Below are 21,586 nucleotides of genomic sequence, written 5' to 3' on the forward strand. Positions count from 1 at the left end.
CGCGCCAGCCGGCCTTTCGCGCCAAGGGGTAGGGCGGACCTCACTCTTGCGCCCTCCCCCCCCCTACAGAGAACAGAAGAGAGCGGCGCCTTTCCGCGTAGTCCCTCCCCCGCCCGGAAGTCGGGGCCACGCGCCCTGCTAGCCTTCCCCAAGCCCCAGTCAATGCTCGGGGAGTCATTCGCTCCCAACAGCAGCCTCGTGGGCGGAGGAGGGGCCTGAGCGGCGGCCTCTTCCAATCATGGCGGCGGCGTTCTGAGGACGGCGGCGGCGTTCGGCCATGAGTCCTGCGGCACGAGAGCAGCAATTGCTGCTCCGCCAGGTGAGTCTGTTCGCCGTTGTATTCTGCAAAACTGCCATAATCGGGGGTGAGAGAGGGAGGGGGGGGATTCCGAAATGGACCAGAAACAGCCCGAGGTGCTCATTCGTGGTTGGGAAGGGCGGGCGGTCAGGTTCGCTTGGCCCGACTTGCGTCCAATAGGCGGGCTCCATTTCTGTGTCTTTGGCTGTGACTTGCTAAGGCTTGTCCAATGAGCTGGGCTCTTTCAGGGGAGGCGGCAGCCGTGCGGCCGGGACAGGCGGCTCTTGTTGGTGGGAGTTCGCCCCCTCGCCAGAATGGGTTTATTGTTCCCGCGCAAGGATAGGGGGAGGCGGCAGTCTGCGGTGTTCACACGTAATAGACATTGCCAGAGTCCTGTCTGAAATCCTTACCTGGTTTTGGTCAAGGGTCATGCCATGGGTCATGCTTATTTCTGTACACGTGTCTCTATTCGTTATGCTGTTCAGCCTGCCAGGAGTCCAGGCAGGCTCTTGACATTAGTTAGGCCAATTCCTGTGCAAATGTTATTTCGTTTTGTTTCTCTGAACGGGTCAAGCTGCCCCACTCCTTCCCCCTCCCTTTGCTCTGGCCTTGAGCTTCTAGTAGGCACCTTCAGTATTATGGCTTCCTCCCTCCCGCCTCCCTGCTAGGCTTAATTCCCAGGCAGCTTGTTGTTGCACCTGGGATGACTCTGTGCTTAAAGTTATGCTTTGTAGTTTGGTTCGCCATTAGCAGCTTTGAACTCGTGGATTGCTCATGCTATGTTCTTACGTGCTCCTCAATAAACGTTTACCTGCTTCTGATTTACCTGGTTGAGCAAGTGACTTATTGGGATTGCCGAGGGTGCTGAAGAACCTCACATACATGCTGGAAGTGAAGTAGTCCCGGTCCCTTAGCGGGGTGGATTGAAGGACCTGCCAGCTCCTCGCCGCCTTCATAGTGCTGTGGAAAAGCGTCTTTGCCCCCACAGTTGATCCTGTCGTGTGCCTGAGTTGAGTGAGGAAGGGAGTGCTGCGGACCTCTCTGCTGCAGTGCAATCCCCAGCGGAGTTCCAACCACACCCCATAATCATTTAACGCTGTGTCTGGAATATGTTTTCTCCCTATTTCTATGAGCAAAGACAACGGCGGGTTTCATTTTTTAAATGCATATGCTGTATTCAAGGTGGCTCAAACTAAAAGTAGTAAATAAAATAATCGAACTGGTAAATCATAATGGTGGTGTCAGCGGCAGTATTTAGTGGGCAGGTTCATATGGTAGATGTCAGTTCCACAGATGCATTAACTAATCCCAACCAGTTTAGTGCCCTGAAAGTTAACGGCACACTGAATTTTGCCCATAAATGAATTGCTCTTGTAAGGTTATTTTTAAATGTAGACAGAAAGTGGGAGGTGGAATTTTAAAGCATACGCTTCCCTCCACCTACAGCCGTTAAGTGGTACAGTCCAAGGGGGTTACCGCACTTGTGTTCCCAGCGATGTATTAAGAGTTTGAAAATGTTATAAAAAATACTGTTCGCACTTTGTTTGGCCCCTTTAGCTGTGAAGACGTCTTCCAACTGAGACAGCAGGGTAGACTTCCCCTGAGTATGGAAGATCCACTGATTTAGCAATTTGCAATAATCTCTTTTCCTTTCTGTAAAATGTATTGAAATGTATTAGGACAGCCAGGGAATAGCTTGTTGCTGGGCAGAATATCTCTGTATGCCTGTGTGCTAAGGAATTGGGGCAAGAGTCATGGAGGGTTACAGTAAACCATAACAAGAATTGGGTGAAACTGTTACTCTACTGCCGCCCCGATGTCTGGAGTGTTATCAACGCTACCCTGAATGTTGATGGGTTGTCATATCTTGAATTTGGATAAATATCCCTTCCTCAATACATTCGGGGCTCAGAGATTTCTGCCCATTAGGGCCTCTGAGTCAGCAGCTGCAAATAAACTGTTTTCTTGAAATAACGATCTCAGGTCTCTCTCTCCCCCCACGGACCCTTGTTTACCACATCACAACCATTTATAAGCCGTGGTATGCAAAACCCCTTTTAAAGCGATGTTTTTTATAACATTTTCAAACTCTTAATACATCGCTGAGAATACAAAGTGCAGTAACCCCCCAAGATGAGCTTAACCACTTGGAGTCCCACCAGAAAGACTGCCACCAAAGCAGCTTGCCCCCTTACCACTGAAGTAATAAACGAGCCTTGCAAAAAGTCTCTCCTTCCTCTCCTGCACTGCCCCATATTTTTAAAAATCCCCATATATTGACAGCATCCTCAGTGATACAAGCAGATGAGGACCTTTGGAATTATGTCCCATGTAGACCCTTTCACCAGGGTGTCTTAGAGAATTGGGATTATCACTCTATCTCTGTATTAAGAAAGAGTGGGAAATGCTCAGTTATCTTTAGATGAGTCTGGGGAAAATGGAGAGGAGAAAAGAAGAAGATACCCTTAAGTCACAGCCAACTCATGACAACTTCTTCCACAAGGTGTTCCAGGTGTGAAATGAGCAGAGAGTGGCTTGTCATTGCCTTTCTCTGTGTAGTGACTCCTGTCGTTCTCGGTGGTCTCCCATCCAAGTATTGACCACGGTTGACCCTGCTCTCAAGCTCTGACAAGCACTGGGCTAACTCGGCTGCTGAAGGAAGAAAGGAAGGCTCTTGAAAGGCAGCACACTCCCAAAGCTCATCTAACAATAGCAAGAGCGTTCCAGGAGGGGCCGCAGCTGACATGACAGTCAAAGTTGGTAAAAGGCACTTTGAGCGACAGACCTCAAGTGTGCAACAATAAGAAATGTTTGATCTAACACTACCTTCAAGTTGTAAACTTGACCTTAAAAAGATGGTACAGTCACAGCCATGCTCAGTTGAAACCAATTCCATGGTCTGGCATACTACCCACCAACAGTACTTCTCTGTCTTATTTGGCTTCCAAGTTAATAGCTCCCTTCGACCCCATTACCCAGTATTTCAGTCATGAATAATTTACTTTTGTTGCATAGAAGTAAAATTTGGACAGCTTTTTGTTTCTCATTACTTTAACTCTTCATCTGGTAAAAATAGAAGAAATGTAGATAAGTACATTCAACTGAAGCAGTTTATTTATGAGAAAATAATGTGGTAGAATTGCCTTGGCTTCCATTTTTTGCAACAAATGTCCAGCACGGCGTTGTCACTTTCTTAATGCTCTAAGACATTCAAATATTTTCCATGTCAGTAAATGTTGCATTAATTGAACACCTGAATATCTTACAAGTTATTAAAGATAGAGGAACTGGCCAGAAACAGGTGGTTGACCCCCCAAAGCCCTCTGTGTGTTGTTGAGGTTCCGCCATGTGTTGGAAAATCAGCCTTTTTAAAAACAGAAATGAGTATATTGTTTGTATCCATAGTAATGGGAACTCAGAAGCTGATGTATGGAATAGGTTGGAGTCTCACCTTCATATGGAGTGTGCTTGCACTCAGATTTTATATATTTGTATTTAATCCCTCCTCCAAGAAAGTCAAAACCGGGTACCAGTCACAGGCCATTCCAGCTACATGTGATGCCTATATTTATTTTCTTATAGCCTGCCTTTCTTGCCAAGACTCAGAGTGGATGATTACAGAGTTAGGAAATAGAATAAACAAAGCCATATATAAGATATACCTTAAAGCAGCAGCTGGATTACAAAAAATTGAAAACAACCCATTGCAAACAAGATAATACATGCAATAAACTGCAACCCTATCCCACTTATGAAAGCATCCTCCTGACCAGTTCTAGTTGATACAGCCCTATTACTATTCATAAAGAGGAACTTGTTTCCTTGCCATGAAACAATGCAAATCTGTGTGTGGATTGGCACATGGGATTCTGGGGCCTGTCTGAAAGCACAGCCCCAGTGTGCCAGACATTGTAGTTACTAGTTATGCCTTTAACGTAGGGAGCCCACTGAGCATAGGACTGGAACTAAACCTAATATGCCTGCTTTCTGAGATGCAAATGTTTTGAAATTTGAAAAGACTAATTTGTGCTTGAGAGCCAGCATGGTGTAGTGGTTAAGAGTGGCAGAGTAATCTGGCGAACTGGGTTTGATTCCCAGCTCCTGCACATAAAGCCTGCTGGGTGACCTTGGGCCAGTCACAGTTCTCGCAGAACTCTGTCAGCGCACACAGAAGCAGGCAACAACAAACCACCTCTGAACATCTCTTGCCTTGAAAACCCTACAGGGTCGCCACAAGTCAGCTGTGACTTGATGGCACACATAATTCTTGCACGCTTCCCCAAATGTTAATGGACAGTACATCATTCTTCACTGGATATTTTAAAAGGATACTGATTAATAATTATCACGTTGCTTTTGCCACTAGTCCTTTATTTCTCATTTTTAGAAGTCACACATTTTCACAGCACTACATACACTGTGCACACTTGGTTTTTAATAACTGGCTAGTCAGGTAATTTGGGTACAGCCTGGCTTGGGAGACAAAGCATTTTCATGTGTTCTTGCTTTCTTTTTAGATTTTGGGATGGAGAGCAGCTGCAAGTATTGCTTGGTCTGTATTATTGCTTCCTCTGTGTACTGCAGCCTTCATCACCCTTAGCACTATCGACTTATTCCATCCTATACAATGGATCACAAGTAGGTACCGTGCCAGGGCAAACTTAAGTTAGAGAATGCTTATTAATAATAATACTTCACAATTAGTGCTTTAGACTGTTCAACGTGTTTCACAGACAGTTATCTAAACAATATTGTACTACTGTAAGGTAAGTCAGAATGGTTTATTTTATTAGATTTTTAGTTTACCTTTTGTTCGGAGCCACTAAAGGAGATCACAATACTTGCAAAATGCAAATGATTCTGTTTAAAACAGAAACAAAATCCTTTTTTAAACTATATAAGGGGCAGCCCATTCCTGAATGGGGGGGCGAAACTCCTTAGGAGCAGGCGTGACCTCACAGCGGAGGTGGCATCTATGCCAGTGCGGGGACAAACATGAGGTCGTCTGGGAGCCACTGGCCTCTGCCACCAGCGTAATCATGCTGGCAGGGCTTTCCTGGAAGGGAAAGCAGGCACTGGTGTGTGTGTTGGGGGTGTTCCCGGGGCAGAGCTGCGGCAGGGCTGTGCCACCTTTTTTGGTGGTGTAGCGTTGTTTTGTTCAATGGGGCATTTCCTCTTTTTTTAGTATTTCTATTTTTTAAACCTCTCTTTTTTGCCTCTGCAATGGCTGGGAAGCCTCTGAGGAGGCGGTATGGCTCTGCTGCCGCTGTGGATCTACCCCCTCCCCTTTCAGGATTGCGCTCTAAAACTGTGAAATAAATGGATCCACTAGGAGAGAAGTGGGTGGGAGTGAGGCTGATAGATCTAAAAATATGATTTATGTATTTATTTATTTAATTAATTAAAACATGTATATTCCACCTTTCCTCGTGGTTCAAGACAACTTACAATTTTAAAATACTGATGTCTAAAACAAAAGCTGAACAAACCTTGTACAGGTGGTGGGGAGAGATCAAAGGGATAATTCTGAGGTAATCCAGAAACAAGTATCTGTACCAGCCTCTCCTGGCTCTTCAGTATAGGGCAATAGACAAAACTGGGGTGGAGTGGGGGTCATCTGATCCAGGATCAGGCGCAGGACAGTGTCTCTCTCCTACTCCATGTGGAGACCTGTGTGAGAGTGGCTTGATTAAGGCTACCCAATGAATTAATGGTCCAGGCAAGAAGTAAACCAAGGACTTCTTTGGCCACAGCTGAGACATTTAGGCATTAAACCATTATAGCATTAGGTGTACGTTCATAGTACTTTCTAATAACTTCTCTTCTTTTTAGGCTCATTCAACGATTTGTATACTTCCTATGTTATCTTTTGCTTGCTGCTGATGTCTGTGGTGATATTGGTAGTAAGTCTCTTCAATGTGGAATTTCACGCAGGTAGGTATTGAAGCATGTATTGAATAAGATGCGAAGCTTGACTCTTAAATGTTTCCACCTTATCCTTAGATTGTATGCGTAATTTTAAAGGTGAACATCTTGTAGGGCTCTAGATTGTTTATTTTAAAACTGAAGTATAAATATACAGTTCGAAAACAAGTCATGGTGGAGGCTTTCTTTGCTGCTAAATGTCTGTTAGTCTTAAAGCCTCAAAATATCATTAAAGATTAAAGAATATCATTAAAGATTAAAGAATTTCCTGCCAGACTTTAAACTTGTCGTCCTCAGAATGGCCATTCATGAACTATGACATGCAGCAACGTGTGTTTAAGTGACTTGCTTTTAGACAGGTTAATGTTCTCTTTCTTTCTTTGCAGTTGTACCTTCTATTCCTTGCTCACGGTTAGCACTGATTAGCAAGGTTATCCACCCACAGCAAATGATCCATTCAGTTGTGCACGCTGTAATGGGAATGTTGGTGGCTTGGTGTGCTGCAGTTATGACCAAGGGAAAGTTCCTGTTTTTATCTGTTCCCTGCACAGCTTCAGAAAGGTGAGCTTTGGGGATCACAGAGCTGTTTGTTAAAGTATATCATTCCACGTGGAAAGAAATTATGTCAAAAAGGGACTTCTTGATCGTTTGCCATGTTATGAGTATAGAAGACAGGGAAATGATAAACAGTTTATACAGATTATTGTTTCTTTAAAAAATGCTACTTATAGTCCTTTGGTTGTAGTGGATACAAACAACTTGTAACTGGGCTTGTGCCTCTGTGGAAAAATTACTTTTCTCAAACCATAGATTATGGTTGCTGGGGGAACACAATTCCTACTGTAACTAGCCCAGCGGAAGAGGTTTGCAGTCCTGGTTGTGCTCAGTCAGAGGCTGCTGTTGAATGATGCCCAGACATTTCTGGCAAGAGAGCATTTCAGTGCACTCAAATAGCTCTGTTCACTTTTGGTACTTTTAAAAAGCTAAGCTTATATTTGTTAAAAGGCAGCACTCTTCAAAATGCATCACAGTTAAGTACCACTTGTCTACCCCGGCCCCGCCAGCTCAGGTTTTGCACTTATTTGAAAGAGTTGTTCTTTCCCTTTTCAGCACTGGTTTGTAGTGTGTTTTTTTTTTAAGAGAAGCTGGATCTCCTGCACATCCTGGTTCTGGTTGCTATACTATTACTGCTAGTGCAAGCATAACAGTAAGATGGGAACTGCTTTCATAGCTCCAAAAATATTATCTGAACAAGCTCAAAGATGACTTTGACCAGAACTGCTGGATATGTGACTGGCTAGTTTTTACAATAGAATTTGATCATTGCTGAAAAGAATAAAATCTATCTGTTGTTGCAAAATAGCTGAAATTGTCTAAGCAGTAGGTCTAGCAGTACTTGCTATAAAATTAGCAGTGATTGTTATTTCATCTCTGAGAAAACAAGTTAGCCATTTCTCCCCTTGCAATCAGATAAAATAATTACTTTAAAGGTAGAATTATGTATAGAGTTGTTTTCTGTATCTTTTTGTGCGTTTAAAATCTAAAATACTGTTTTGCTTCAGTTCAGCTGATGATGCTCCACACGTGTGCCTGAATGAATACCACCTCTTTCTCTTGCTCCTTGGAGCTTTCATGGGTTACAGTTATAGCCTCCGATACCTTGTTCATAATATGAACTACCTCCCATTTCCAATCATACAGGTAACTGCATAAAGGACAAGGGCATAGTGTTCTATCATTGCACCAGCTGTGCTGTTCTTTTTTAATGTGTGCTCTTTTACTAGTTTTTGGATAAGTCTGGATACCTTGTTAGGTAGATGTCAGTTTTATTCTTCCATAAGACGTGGTTGCAGTAGAAAGACTCTTTTGTTATTGCCTACTCCTCTCGTGTATTGAAGCTATTTGAAAATATAGTGGTTTACTATAGCCAATTTACTGCAGAGTGATACAGCATTCAGAAAGCAAGAGACAACATAAAAGAAAATAAGGTTCTAGTGTTGAGCTATAGCATGAAGGCTCTGGTATAGCTGCAGTATCTGAAACCATTCGTCATATAAAGTCTGACTGCTTTTCAGATCAAATACACAAGGTTTATAACTTCTTGAAACTATTGAACATGTTTAATATTTTTTTAGCAATACAAATACCTACGTTTCAGAAGATCTCTACCTCTGTTGGCAAAGCAAAGCTGTGTGGAGTCTCTTTATATGGTTAGGAACTTCTGCGCTGCTTACTACTTTTTTGGTAAGATTCTATTTTTCCCCTTCTTTAAATGAAAGGAATAGGAGGTGAGGTACTTGAGGTGGATTCTGAGCCAGTATACTTCTATTTGCCAGTTGTTTAGGACAAATAGGTTATTGGGGAACCACAGCTCTGGGTCATCCAGAACCTAGCCCAAAGTTGTCTTTGCGGCAACCCTACCCCAGAGGGTGGAATCTTGTTTCTGATGTCCTACTGAATTTTGGTGGAAAGTATGGTCCAAAGGCAGGGATGATCCACAGCCTTCCTTTTCTGCTCCAGTTTTGGGGAATCATCCATTTCATACTGCACTAGGAAGATGTTCTTCAAAGTGAATTACCATAGGGATCCGTGACCTCTCCACTCCTGCTGAGCTTGGCACTGGGAAGGGGCACTCCATTGTTGCTTCCCCTCCCTCCATTTTCCTACCTCTGTGTTCACTGCAGCACCCTCCTCTATTCCTTTCTCTTTTCATTCCATACCGGTAGTGCCAAACAAACGATTTCCTCTCCTTCTCCATCCATAGCACTTCCTAATGTGTAAGCAGCTGCTGCCTGCCATGCAACACCTCTGATCTAGCTAGGATCTGCTGGTAGAGGGCATAGGCATCATCTGCACTGAGCACTGGCTGATGCTGAAAGATGCTGGGAAGGGGAAGAAAGGGACAAAGCTCATGTGCTCAGCACTTGGTGGTGGTGAGGGAGGAGGCAGGAGGGCAGCAGAGACAAACTTGCTAGGAAGGGGAAGGACCCTCACCTTGGTGAGTGCTTTTTTGGACCCTTGGCTGTCACAATCATGCAGTGCTTTTGAGCTTCCCATAGGAATCTGGTTGGCCATAGTAACCAACAAAACACTGGACTAGGTGGAGCTTGGTCTTAGGCAGCAATGCAATTTTTGTGCTTCAGCAGTAGCTGCAGTCACGTAGAGAATCAGTTGTCGGCTTCATGTAGCTATTACAAGCAGCATGTCACTACTGAACAGTTCTTTCATCTTCCGCATATGTTGAAGGGAATTGCAATGTGTGAGAGAGGATCTCACTGTTGAAAGTTGCTGGGGGAAGTGACTGTGTGGAATTGCTGAAAGATAGTAGTGCTGTTTGACTCTGCATTGCCTGTTTATGTAATATAAAAAGGCCTTTAGATGTAAAAGGTACAGGCTGGGGGATATGAGATGAGAAGCCGCAGAGGGTGAGAGGCTTATTAATTGTATGGGGCTGTACCTAGCTCAAGGATTAGAGACTCCTTAGCAGAGAGAGGCTTATATGTATGGGCTGCTTTAATGCCACAAGGTGAGCCTGTGTGTATCATTGAGGTGAGAATCTTCATGCAATATGGAGGCATCAGGCTAATTGATGTGACCACTGAGTTTTGTTGAATTAAAATAGTAATCTTAGGATGGATGTATAGTTGAGGTTTCCATTAATCTTATTAAATTCTTTTTTGTGTTATGGACCGCAGGCAGTAGGGTTGTGGTTTGTAGGGGTAAACTGGGGAGGTAGCTACCTCCATGTATTTTTCCTGCCAAAAAATCACTATTTCCAAGCCACTTTTACCCAAGCTGCTTTTACTGTGGGGAGGAACCATTATTTATTAACTTATTTACCTCATTTATCATCCACTTTTCTTACACAGACTCAAGGCAGGCTACAAAAATTTAAAACAAGCCATACAATAAAAATCATAAGCACAATAAAACATCTACAGACTTCCAGAGACATTAAAACTTGTACAGAAACTTATGAAATATATTCCTTACAAAATGTCCTTCTAAGCCATTCTGATCTGCACATTCTATGGAATGCTAGTAATGTGGAAGCCTTCCTGACCCCTTCAGACAGTCTGTTCCATCAAGTAGAGGCCACAACAGGGAAGGCTCAGCTAGACACAGTTATTGATCTTTTCTCTTTGCAGGGTGCCGCATACCCATATTCTACCCCACCCACCACCCAGCTACGGTAAATACAACTTGGAGGTGGTGATTTTTTTAAATTTAATATTAGAGGCACATACACTCTATTAGACATACTTTTCATACATTTCATTTTCTTCTTTGGGGTTCTTGTTGACAGTTTTACTTTTGTGCTGAGAATTCTTGCTTTTTGTAGACGTAAACACATTCCTGTGTTTTTTACAGCTTGATTTTCTTTGTTTTGTGGCATCATAGGTTATATTCCTAAGGCATGGATAATTACTACAATGAACCTTCATGCAGATAGGTGTGTACCTGTAAACATCTGATAAAACCTTGTAATTCTTTACTGTGCACCTTGTGGTGGAGACACTCCTAGTGTCTCCTGCAGGTTGTGATGGAACATAGACATTATCTGAGCAGCTGCCCACTGGGGGAAAAGATCATTATGTCCCTCACAACTTTGGAGAGATGTAAAGGAATAGAACCAGTTGGATGGTGGTAATACTTTTTGGCAATGGGAAGGAGTGAGAGCGAGACTTCCCAAATATGCTCAGTGGGCCACTGTGTTCCCTGCTATTTATGTTGAGTGTATTTGATTATGTATTGGTGGTAAATGTCTCAATAATCTACTGGTAGACATCTATTTGGAAAATACTCTGTTGTAATATGAAGAATTAGGTCCCTTATAAATCTCTTGACTGAAATCAAATTTGTTCTTTTTAATAAGGGGCAGAAATTATGATTTTTGTTTTATACAGGCTACAGAATAAAGTCACTCTTTGTACTGGCCATCTTCTGCCAAATTTCCTCTAGGCAAAATAAATCTGCACCAAGGAATAAATAAAGAATGTTTTACATAAAAATAGCTTTCCTTATTTTGTTTGCTTATCTCTTTGCTTTCAGTAAACTTCATCCTCTAGACACTGTGGCTGGTCTCTTGGATTTATCTCTTCTGTACCACAGCTGGCTATGTGGTGTGTTCCTGCTGATGACTTGGTACATTGCATGGTTACTCTTCAGAATATATTCTACTGAGGTTGGTATCGTATGTTCTGCACCATACTAGGGTGAGGCAGCTTTTGTTTTTGAAATATAACATGGGGTGCATGTGTTACTGTGTAGCAGAAACTGCTTTGTAGTTGCTTCACTTGTTTTCAGGTGAAGAACTTTACCTCCCCTCCTCTTCTCTTCCCATCAGGGCAGGCTTGGAAGCCTCTCTGAGAGTTTAGCAGACTTGCAAATGGCCAGTAACTTCATTACCCTCTTACTAATATCTTACTGACCAGGATTACTTGTTATTCTTGCTTTAACTACAGTGTATGTTCCTCTTTCAGGCACATCACTTTCCTGTACAACCAACTTTTGCAGAAGAAACAAATCAGTGCTTACCTAAAATTTTAAACTGCAACCCTCCACCTATTTTAAAGGTATACGAGTTTATCTCAATTCACTTGTTTTCTTGCATAGTTTTCATTGCTTAATATATACACCGAAATCACACTAGCAAAGCTAGGATGGTTTTGATAAATCACTTGCATGTTAAAATAACACAAACAACAAATATTGCATTAGAGGGCTGAATCCACAGATACGGCTGATATTTAAGATAAATAGGAATCTTCAGCTTTCCTCACTTCCTGCAGATCTTGGTCTTGCAAATCTCTCTTGCTTTCTGGTTTTAATTTTTTCTTCCCTACAACCTCTTAGCTCTGGCCATCTCTTCTTCATATTCTTATCACTTCTTTCATAAGTCCCCTGATTAACTCCTTTCCTGCCTCTCCCTTTTCTGGGCCCCTACCGCTTCACACCCCCACCCTGCTTAGACCATTCTGTCAGTCCTGCCTAACATAGTATCAGAGCTAGCTTAACTCAGTCAAATGCTTCCAAAAGTTTCATCACCACAAAAAAAATCTTAATCCAAATATACAAAATGTTAGTCCATTACAGTGTAGACATAAAATTTGATGCCTGATTTTATTCAGAATGATTCTTTATACATTTTCGTGGATACCTAAAATAGCATTCTCACATTCCATCTCCAGCCCTTGATGAACATTGGGGTTGCTTTGTGAATTCTTTCCAACAAGCAGGGGTTGAATCAGCCCTGTCTGTATATTTTAGAGTAATTTACAATTAAAATAAAAGCTCTACAATCCTTTTCGTACATGAGCAGATATATGGGTGAAATTGTATGTGTTCATATCTGCTTGTTCTTCATGTCAGAAAACCCAAGTCTACTAAATGCAATTCTCAGTTCAGTATGTCTGAAAAAAGATATGTTTTTTTTTGGGGGGGGGATTCCTAATGATGGCAAATATTTTGAAATGGCAAAAAGTATAAAAACCCTTGCCTAGTAACATTCCAGGAATAAAGTAATGTTTACGTGCTATGAGAATATCATGACTTGAGATTTTAGTAGATCAGCATGACCATCCTGGTAATTTGTAAACACCATTAAAACATTTTCCTCTGCAGTTCTTGGCTTTACAGGACTTGATGTTTCTATCCCAGTATTCTTCTATTCGCCGGCAAGAGATCTTCAGCCTTAGCCAGCCAGGTATTTGGAAAATTATTTTGTTCCATGAAGACAGAAGGGGGATAAAAGGAAATACTTTGCCAGAGGCTGACTTCATATAGGCAGAGTTGTTTCCATTTCACTGGTGAACTTGACAAATGAGATTCAGAATGTCACATGCACGTAACCTTTGCAGTTTCCAATGCAAACCATGCTTCTGCTGTACTTCAAAGCATCTGAACATATTCTCCTCAGACTGTGGAATACATTGAGAGTGCCTAAAATTACATGTCCCGACATTCTAGTTTTTGCGGCCTAACTTCCAGTGGTGACTTTGTTGCTACAATTGTGGCCCTTCAGTTTGATCACAGTAGCTGATTGTTTGAAGCATTCTTGTAGCTTTCGGTTGACTTCTGGGCTGTTTCTGTTGTTTTTAAACCCCAGGCCAGTTTTAATCCATTGGAATTGCATTTAACTTCATATATTTATATTCTATGTAAAGAAAACCTATTAAAAATAGAATTATGATTTAAGCCTAGGAGGTTAATATTTTGATGTGGTATTCTGAAGTTGATATTCGACTTCACAGTGACAATAAAGGGCTTGTGAAATAGCTGGTAGTTTTGAAAACTTAATCCATTTTAAAAAAATCATTTACCCCCTTCAAATAAATTCTGTTTGTCTGAAAGGGGGACACCCTCACAACTGGACTGCAGTTTCCAGGGAGTGCTTGAATCTTCTAAATAATCTGACCCTCAAGCTGATAGTGCACCAGGAGGCGGCAGCCACAAATGGGAGACTGAAGCAGCCGTCTCTGGCAGACCTGAGAAAAGCTCCAGATTTTCCAGGTGACATGATGGGTCTGTTGCTGTGAACATCTCTGCATCTCAAAGGGACATATCAAATGGGGGCGGGAATCACATTCCAAAAAGAATGAAACAACATAGCAATAATGCTGTCTCCATAGAGAAGCAAGGAAGGCTTCCAAGCAGGCTCTTCCTTTCATGTACATTTGGAGTTATTCCCTAATACAGTGCAACAGCCTAAATAATGCTTCTTACTTTATATGGAAGTAGTTGTCCCACAGTAAAATGTGACAAGAAAACATATATTGTTAATACTCATCAGAAAGGTACTGAGCAATTTTGGGTTGTGTCTCCATAGTGCCTAGTCACTGCATGTTTAGGGGCGTGCATCTTCATGCGGCACTTCACTGTGGGAAGATGCTGAAACATGAACATTGCTGTGGCAAGCGTGATTGCTGCGTATAGAATGAAACGCCTCTAAGAAGCAGACTGCATCTGAGCAGAGCTGACACATAATATGTTAACCCCAGCCAGCAGTCACAATACATTTCATTGTGTACTCGTTTCGTACCCCCTTGTCCCTTGAAGCCTCCATCGTAAAATGACTGCATGCTGAGGATCTGCTCATAGCATCTGGAAAAAGTGGGCTCGAGTCCATGAAAACTTAAGCTGGAATACAAGTTTGCTAGATTTTAAGGTGCCACAAGACCCCAATGTATTGAATAAAATACCAGTAAAGATTTATTGTTTTTGGAAACTCCTTTGCAAAATCCATTGTATTTAAGTATACGTACTAGAATGTGACTTTTCTGACCAGTGTTGTGTTCCTACGCTATAGAAACTGTGTATTATGCATTTATATAACAAGTGGAATACCACTTATTGGCATAAGTAATTCTGAGATTCCTATATGAAATGTTTTTTGTTCCCAGGAGCAGTTGCCGAAGAGAGCTCATTCCAGACACCGAGGGCTGCTATCCTTTCTCGAGCCCATATGCCTTCTCTGGTTAAATCGTCTCTGTTTAAAACAACACCTGTAAGAGATCTTGGAAGCAACTTAGGATCACCTTTCAGTCCTTCCCCACTAAGTCGCACGGCTGGAATGCTGGAGTTAAGCTCTCCTTGGCATGGGTCTGTCCAAAGTCCCCATATTATGAGAAGAGGACCAAAATTGTGGACATCATATTCCGGTAAGGGGAGTTGTTCTGCCCCTCTCTTGGATATTTGTGACAACATCTTGCTGGCCTATTTTAAACAGGCTGGATTTCTCTCGCAGACTCTCCTCAGGAGCCCCACCCCACGATAGCTGTTGCCAAAGTGACTAATGAAGCAATACAGCCGAGTTCTCTCTATTTATGGCTCCAGAGCAAGAAAGAGCAGGTATTGTGAGAAGTTAAAGCCATTAACGTTCCAATTGATTAGCACAAATGGTCTTTTTAATATGTTGCATCCTCCAGTATTACTAGTTCAGCACAGTTTTTGGGATTCTGAGAACCTGCATCAGACTCCACTCCTACAGGTACAATGAAGGAACTTTTCCTCTGAGAACCTGAACAATTAAAATCTCTCCTCTATTAAAACTGATGTAGTTCCTAAACTGATTAAAGCTGTGTGGCTTGCAATTCAATGTTCCTATATTATTTTCTCAGATAGAGGTTGCAAACCAAAATAATTTCCTCAGACATACATTCCCTCTTAATCATTGGCTGTTAATTACAATAAAATATTTTTCAAAACTGGGGACAGTTGGTGAGTCAGTGCAGCTTAAACATTTTGAATTCTTTTGATAATTTCCAATGGGAACTCTATATTGCTCAGAAAAGCTGCAGATGTGCTTGGCTCTTCCCATGTTTTCTCTTTCTTTTTCTAGATTAGAAGTTTCTTGTCAAAACGAGTGCTGATAATGTATTTTTTCAGCAAGGTAAGGATGAATTCCTGCTTGATAAACTGCTGCTGATATTACCTCAGTTCATGTCAAAGTAGGGTTAGAAGTTGGTACCAAAGTCCTTGAAAACAGGTGCTGTGTAAATTGACACTTCAGTTTCAACATAGCAGCTTTCATATTTGCACTGTTTGTTTTGATGAAAAGTTCAAGATTGGCCAAACTCTACAATAATTTCATAGGCTGCTTTTTTATTATAAGGAAGTTTGTGCAGGGAGGTCAGTATGCTGTGTATTCCAAGTGTATATTGCCTTTTTCATAAGGAACACTTAATTGTGACATCCTGCAAATGTATTTGGCACACCCTGCTGGGCTAAGCTGAACTAGCTGTGTGCAACACTTCTCTCTCTCTCTCTCTTTCAGCACCCAGAGGCTTCTATCCAGGCTCTCTTTTCTGATACCCAAATGCACATTTGGGCCTTGGAAGGTGAGCAGTGTCTTCTTGTCTGAAATAAACTCGTTGATCTATTTCTGTGGCTTGCTTGAGTCTTGTGGTGCCTTGGCAGTGAAATTCATTTGAGGATAGCCAGTTCTGGGATTGCTGTACTCGCTGGTTCTGTAGCAGGACTGGGAGGGTTCTGCTCTAGGTCTTTTGGTTCTCTGGCCCTGAGAAACGTCTATGCTTGTTTTTACTCTGAGCAACCCTGGTGCAGTATTTCTCCCCTTTATCTTTCTCTTTTGCTTGAAACATTGGGTTGCTCTAAAATGCAGTCAGCAGAAGCTAATCTCTGGGTGGTTTGAGTAGGATTCATCTTTATGTTGCTAGGCAGTCAATTCAGAGACCATCAAAATAAAGATGTTTGTACATTTGAGGACCTTATAACAATGACTGGATTCCATTTGTCAGAACTAAAAGCAATTACTCTCTTTTTTTAAGGTTTGTCACATCTAGTTGCAGCTTCATTTACTGAAGATAAATATGGAGTTGTCCAAACGACACTGCCATCTATTCTGAACACTCTGTTAACTCTTCAGGAGGTGAGCAGCCTTTGTGTTCCTAAGCAGAAGTGTTGTGTGCACATAGCCTGCCTGCTATTGTAATGGTACGGCTGATTTTGTTAGGAAAAAAAGCTGTTACTCCCAACTGCACAGGCCATTTTTGCATGGTAATTAGCAGCGCGTTCCAGGCTGAATTGCCCTGCAGAATTTTTAAAATTTTGCACGCTAAACCGTCATTCCGGAAGTGACTGTGAAGCTTGCGCAGATCTGCTTCGTTTTACAAAAGAGCCCACTTAACGTGACCTTTTGTGTTTGCTCTGCTGCTGCTGCGAAGAATAACCAGAGGGAACCAGGCAAAACAACAGCGGCACATTAGCTGTGCACATGCTAATGGCTATGCAAACGAACAAAGGAGCAGGCGAGTGTGGGGGCGTGGAATTTCTCCTTTGTCGGGACCGTGAATAGGCATTTTTAAAGTTCCATTTTAAAAAACAGCTTTGAGCGAGCATCAAAATTGACCATGCATAAATGGCCACAGTGTCTTGCCTTGATTTTCTTTGGCATGGCACTTTTAAAGCTAACCATGGAAGAAAGATTTAGTCGTTCAAAGGCAGTGTATCCTGTGCTACAATTCCAACCCCACTGAAGCCTGCAAATGGTTACTCATCAACAGCAAAATGAATAAATACAAAGTATTTTTGAGATTAAACTCTTCTAAGAGCTGTCATCTAAATGTGTTTTGAAAATTTGAGTAAAATTTTGCTGCTAGACTTTCACCCGTTGTGGGTATTTTGCCTTTTGTGGTTCATTTTTGTATGTGTTTTAAAAAATACAGGGCCTGGCATAAAAGCTACATATAAAAATATCAGTTATAAAATTCTTATACACAGTTGATATACAATCAATGTAAATGACCAATGCTATACCAGATGCGTTTCGGCCTGACTAGGCCTTCCTCAGCGGTCATAAATACAGAAAGTATTTGGCCAATTAGATTTATCACAGGTTGATGTACACACATCCGGAATCGTTAATTCTGCATCAGATTATGTGAGCAACTGTCCATGTGGCTAGACCCACAATCTGGGTTAAGAGTTTACATCAAGCCACACAAAATATTAGATAAAAACATCTCACAAGGTTTATTTACGGATGTGTTTTTTATAACTTTCTGTATTTATGACAACTGAGGAAAGCCTACTCAGGTCTAGCAGATGTAATTATTTTGTTATAGTGTATAATTTGTAGCTCAACCTTTGAAGCTGTCTCTAATTATTCGGTTGAGTTTTTTTCCCTTTTTTGTTGTTCTATCATATTTTTGTAACCATAAAATGCCAGTGTTTCTGTTATTTAGGGTTTTCCAGAGCTAGTCTGCAGTGAAATGTTGGGAAAGGCCTTGGTGGCCTTTGATCTGAACTAGTGGTCCTTGTTTTGCAGCTCAGAGAGTGCCACATTCACAATTGCCACCAACCAAAAGAGCCACTTTGTATGCAGACTCTGTAGGAAAAGGATAGAAAAGCACCATTTTAAAAAAATGCAGAACTGACTCACTTGGGTCTAGCCAGCAGCTGCAGGAGCCCTGCTGTGCCTCAGGCTGGGGAGAAAGGAAGAAGGCAGAGATGTAAGTAAAGGGGGCTCCGGCTTCCTACTGCAGGAGCCTGCTTGGGTTGGGCCATGAGCATTTCAAAGGGAGACTCCAAGCCAGTGTTGTGGGTTGGCTCAGAGCAGGCTTCTGCAGTGGGAAGCCTGAGCATCCTTGAATGGCCTCGCTGTCTTCTTGCTTTTTCCCTTTCATGAGGCTCACGCCTGGATGACGGCACAATGGCCAAGGCTAGTCTGCCTCGTGCCATAGAGACAGCGACATTGCAGTAAGGGGATTAATTAATGGGCATTCACGGCTTCCCACTGCAGAAACCTCTCTTCGCTAGTAGAACAGGCTCTCGCAGCAGAAAGACCGGTGTGCCCTCTATTTGTCTCCCTACCTTCTCTCTCTCTCCCTAGCACAAGGCACAGCAGTTTAGGAGACAGAGAAAGATTCTCAAAGCAAGCTGGTTGTGGAGAATAGGGTAAAACCACCCCCACACCAGTGTAGCCTGCTTGCTCTTTCCCTGGGTGTTGCCATAGTGGTGGCGGCTTTACTGACTCTGTGGCCAAGTCGCTGTCCTCCTGGGAGCTGTCCAAGTGCTGCAGACAGAACTGAGGCTGCAAAGAAAGGTAGGGGTTATTGGAGACAATAGGTCCTTTATCTCGATTCCTGGCTTGCAGTTTATCTGTTTCAAGGTGGGAACCACTGCAAACTACTGGCCCCACTGGGCCTTGTCAACTTTCCTGAAACATGGGAGATATACAAGATTCAGCAATGCTACTCAGAAGAGTCTCGTGGCATATCAAAGAGCCACATGTGGCTCCCAAGGCCACAGAGTGCATATCACTGATCTAAACAATTAACGACATTGGTTTAAACTAATTCTGGGATCATTACTAAAGACCGGTAATTTGGTCCTTTTAACAAGGAATTTTTATGATATTTCATTGAGCAGTATTGTGGCTGAAAAATTGGACTTTTAATTGGTTGTTATGACCTGATTTTCCTACGCATCCTTGCTGCCACAATGTTTATTTTCCACTTGATTTGTTGTTGTTTTCCAATCATAGGTTGTAGACAAGCACTTCAAGCTTCCTCATGTTTCCAGCAAACCTCCCAGGACGTCAGGGAATTTGGCAGACACTTCCTACAAAACCCTTCGATTTGCTTTGAGAGCATCACTGAAAACTGCTATCTATCGAATAACCACAACATTTGGAGAACACTTAAAGTGAGGTTTTGGGGCTTCAGGCTATCTAAATGTTCATTTCATAACATATTATTTATTTATTGTATGATCTGATATTGGTTAGACAGAGTCCATTGTAGGTGGACATGAATGAAATCATAAAGCAAAATCCTTCCTCTTGAAAGATCAGCCTGCTCTTAATAGCTGCATTGAGTAAAAAAAAAATTCCAATGCTTAGGATTTTGCAAATCACATGAAACCTTCACTGTACTTTTTTGTGCATAATTTTTCCCCTTAAGGTGGGTTCAGGTGAATGGTAGCCATGTAGTAACAACAAAGTGTTTACCACGTGAAGGGATTTCTTCTTTTTGGCAGCCTTGGACCATTCAGCCCAGCATTACTATCCCTTCATTTCCTTGGACTTCCATGTGATTGCAGAGAGGTGGTACTGCTAAATCTAATCCTGTGGTAACAGATGACTATCTCACCATGAGCTAAGGCTCTTGGCTTTTGAAGCCAACATAAGAACTGAGCATTCCATAAACAAAAACCTTTCAGCAATGACCAGCCATACGATTCCTCAGCAACCCAGGAGGGCTTCAAACATATTGCACACTGTACACCTCAGTTCGCCATCTGTTGAAGAAAACAACCACTTCTTATCAGTTCTTAAGAGTTCTTTTTTAAACTGCAGGCTAAACTTTCATATATTGTAGATTATTCAGTATCTTATTCTGTGGATTTGCTAAGTCTGGCCTCAGTCCCGACTTTTTACAGTATTGGACAGTGACTGCCCCCACTTCCTCCATTGTTCCTCATGACAAGTTGCTTTCTCAACTAGCCTAGCCATGCATCATGGTGCAAGAATTTGCTGTGTATTCTCATAAATGCATAAGAGGGTCATGCCAAGATTCTGAGAACACTGTTAAATTTGAATTGGAGATACTAAAGGAAAGTCATTAATTCAACTAGGTTTGTTGGGCATCATATTTTCCAGAAAGCCATTACAGCCTTTTCCTGGCTTGTATGCATTCACATGTGCTCACGTCATTCAGACTAATCTCATTGTGTTTCTTCTGCTCTATAGTGCTGTGCAAGTATCTACGGAACATAACAAAAAGCTGCAGCAATTCTTGGAATTCAAGGAATAAACAAGTCAAACCACCCATCCTGTTGCAAATAATGCCGATTCCGTGGCAGTGGATCAGAAGTGAAATGAATGCTTTTCCCAAATGTTGCTGTCAGCAATATTCCATAAATACTTGGATCATTTTTCTTGACATTTGTACAATAAAGTAATTTTTATACTAAATATCCTAAGCAATAGTTTGAATGCTATTATGATTTATAAATTTTATTGCTCTTTCTTTTGGACAGGAGTGGATTTTTAACATGCAGTGTTAACGTGCATTTTGAAGGGGTTTTTTTTAATCCATTGTTCACTTTTGTTCTGAGGCACAAGATTGTGGTAGTCATTGCTCCATAAATATGAGATCACACACATCTGACAGCCCCATGCGTGCCATGTGGTTCCTACATATAGGCTGCACAGCTGTGGCCCAACCAGGACTAATTGTGGCTTCATGATACTGCTGAGTTGTACATTACTCTTGAGTCGAAACCATGTTAATGTCAGTTTGCTTCTGTCTTGCTAGCACTGCAGTGTGCAAGTAGTTGTGAAAATACTACTTGCAACTGTAATGAGCCTTATAAAGGCAGCATAAAGATATAACTGTAAATTGCCATTGTTTAATCTAAATTCTCTCAAAAAAACCCAATGTGCTCATATTTTGATTATTTACTTTTTAGAGAGGATGATATGTGGAATATTACATGTGCTGTTTATTATTTACTAATAGCCAACTGTTCTAGATGTGGTCAGAGATTTTCCTCTTTCTCTTTGAATCCATTGCTTTTATTAAAAGCATGATTAGGCAGCCTGATAATGGACTGAGAAACAATGTTGCCAGCTCCTTGATAAAGCTTTTGCCAACAGGTTACTGGAAAGGTGCTTTTTTTGTATACGTTTGGTTCAGTGATGCAATCCTGCAACTGAGCTAGTTGACTTGAACTCACTGCCAGCTAGACTTGTGTGTTTCTTTTGTTATTAGTAACAATAATTATGAAAATGGGGATGTATCATAATATGAAAATGAAACAAGTTCCCCATCTAAACAAGACTGTAATGGGGGGGACCCATGATTTTCCTTCATTTTGTTCTGGTTTCTTTCAACATGG

The 21,586-nt window shown here is 41.8% G+C and overlaps 1 protein-coding gene across 1 annotated transcript; it reads left to right on the plus strand.

Moving 5' to 3' along the window:
* Window positions 1–277: 277 nt before the first annotated feature.
* NDC1 (NDC1 transmembrane nucleoporin) lies at window positions 278–20,528 on the plus strand. The gene is made up of 18 exons (XM_056844145.1): window positions 278–319; window positions 4,816–4,936; window positions 6,131–6,232; window positions 6,610–6,784; window positions 7,786–7,924; window positions 8,359–8,467; window positions 10,625–10,676; window positions 11,276–11,408; window positions 11,707–11,799; window positions 12,848–12,929; window positions 13,577–13,735; window positions 14,626–14,883; window positions 14,970–15,073; window positions 15,564–15,614; window positions 15,999–16,062; window positions 16,513–16,613; window positions 19,230–19,390; window positions 20,436–20,528. The coding sequence occupies exons 1-18, from the start codon at window positions 278–280 to the stop codon at window positions 20,497–20,499; spliced, it is 2,010 nt and encodes a 669-aa protein (XP_056700123.1). The 3' UTR covers window positions 20,500–20,528.
* The last annotated feature ends 1,058 nt before the right edge of the window (window positions 20,529–21,586 follow it).

The sequence above is a fragment of the Euleptes europaea genome, chromosome 2, assembly GCF_029931775.1.
Source record: "Euleptes europaea isolate rEulEur1 chromosome 2, rEulEur1.hap1, whole genome shotgun sequence".
Lineage (NCBI taxonomy): Eukaryota > Metazoa > Chordata > Lepidosauria > Squamata > Sphaerodactylidae > Euleptes > Euleptes europaea.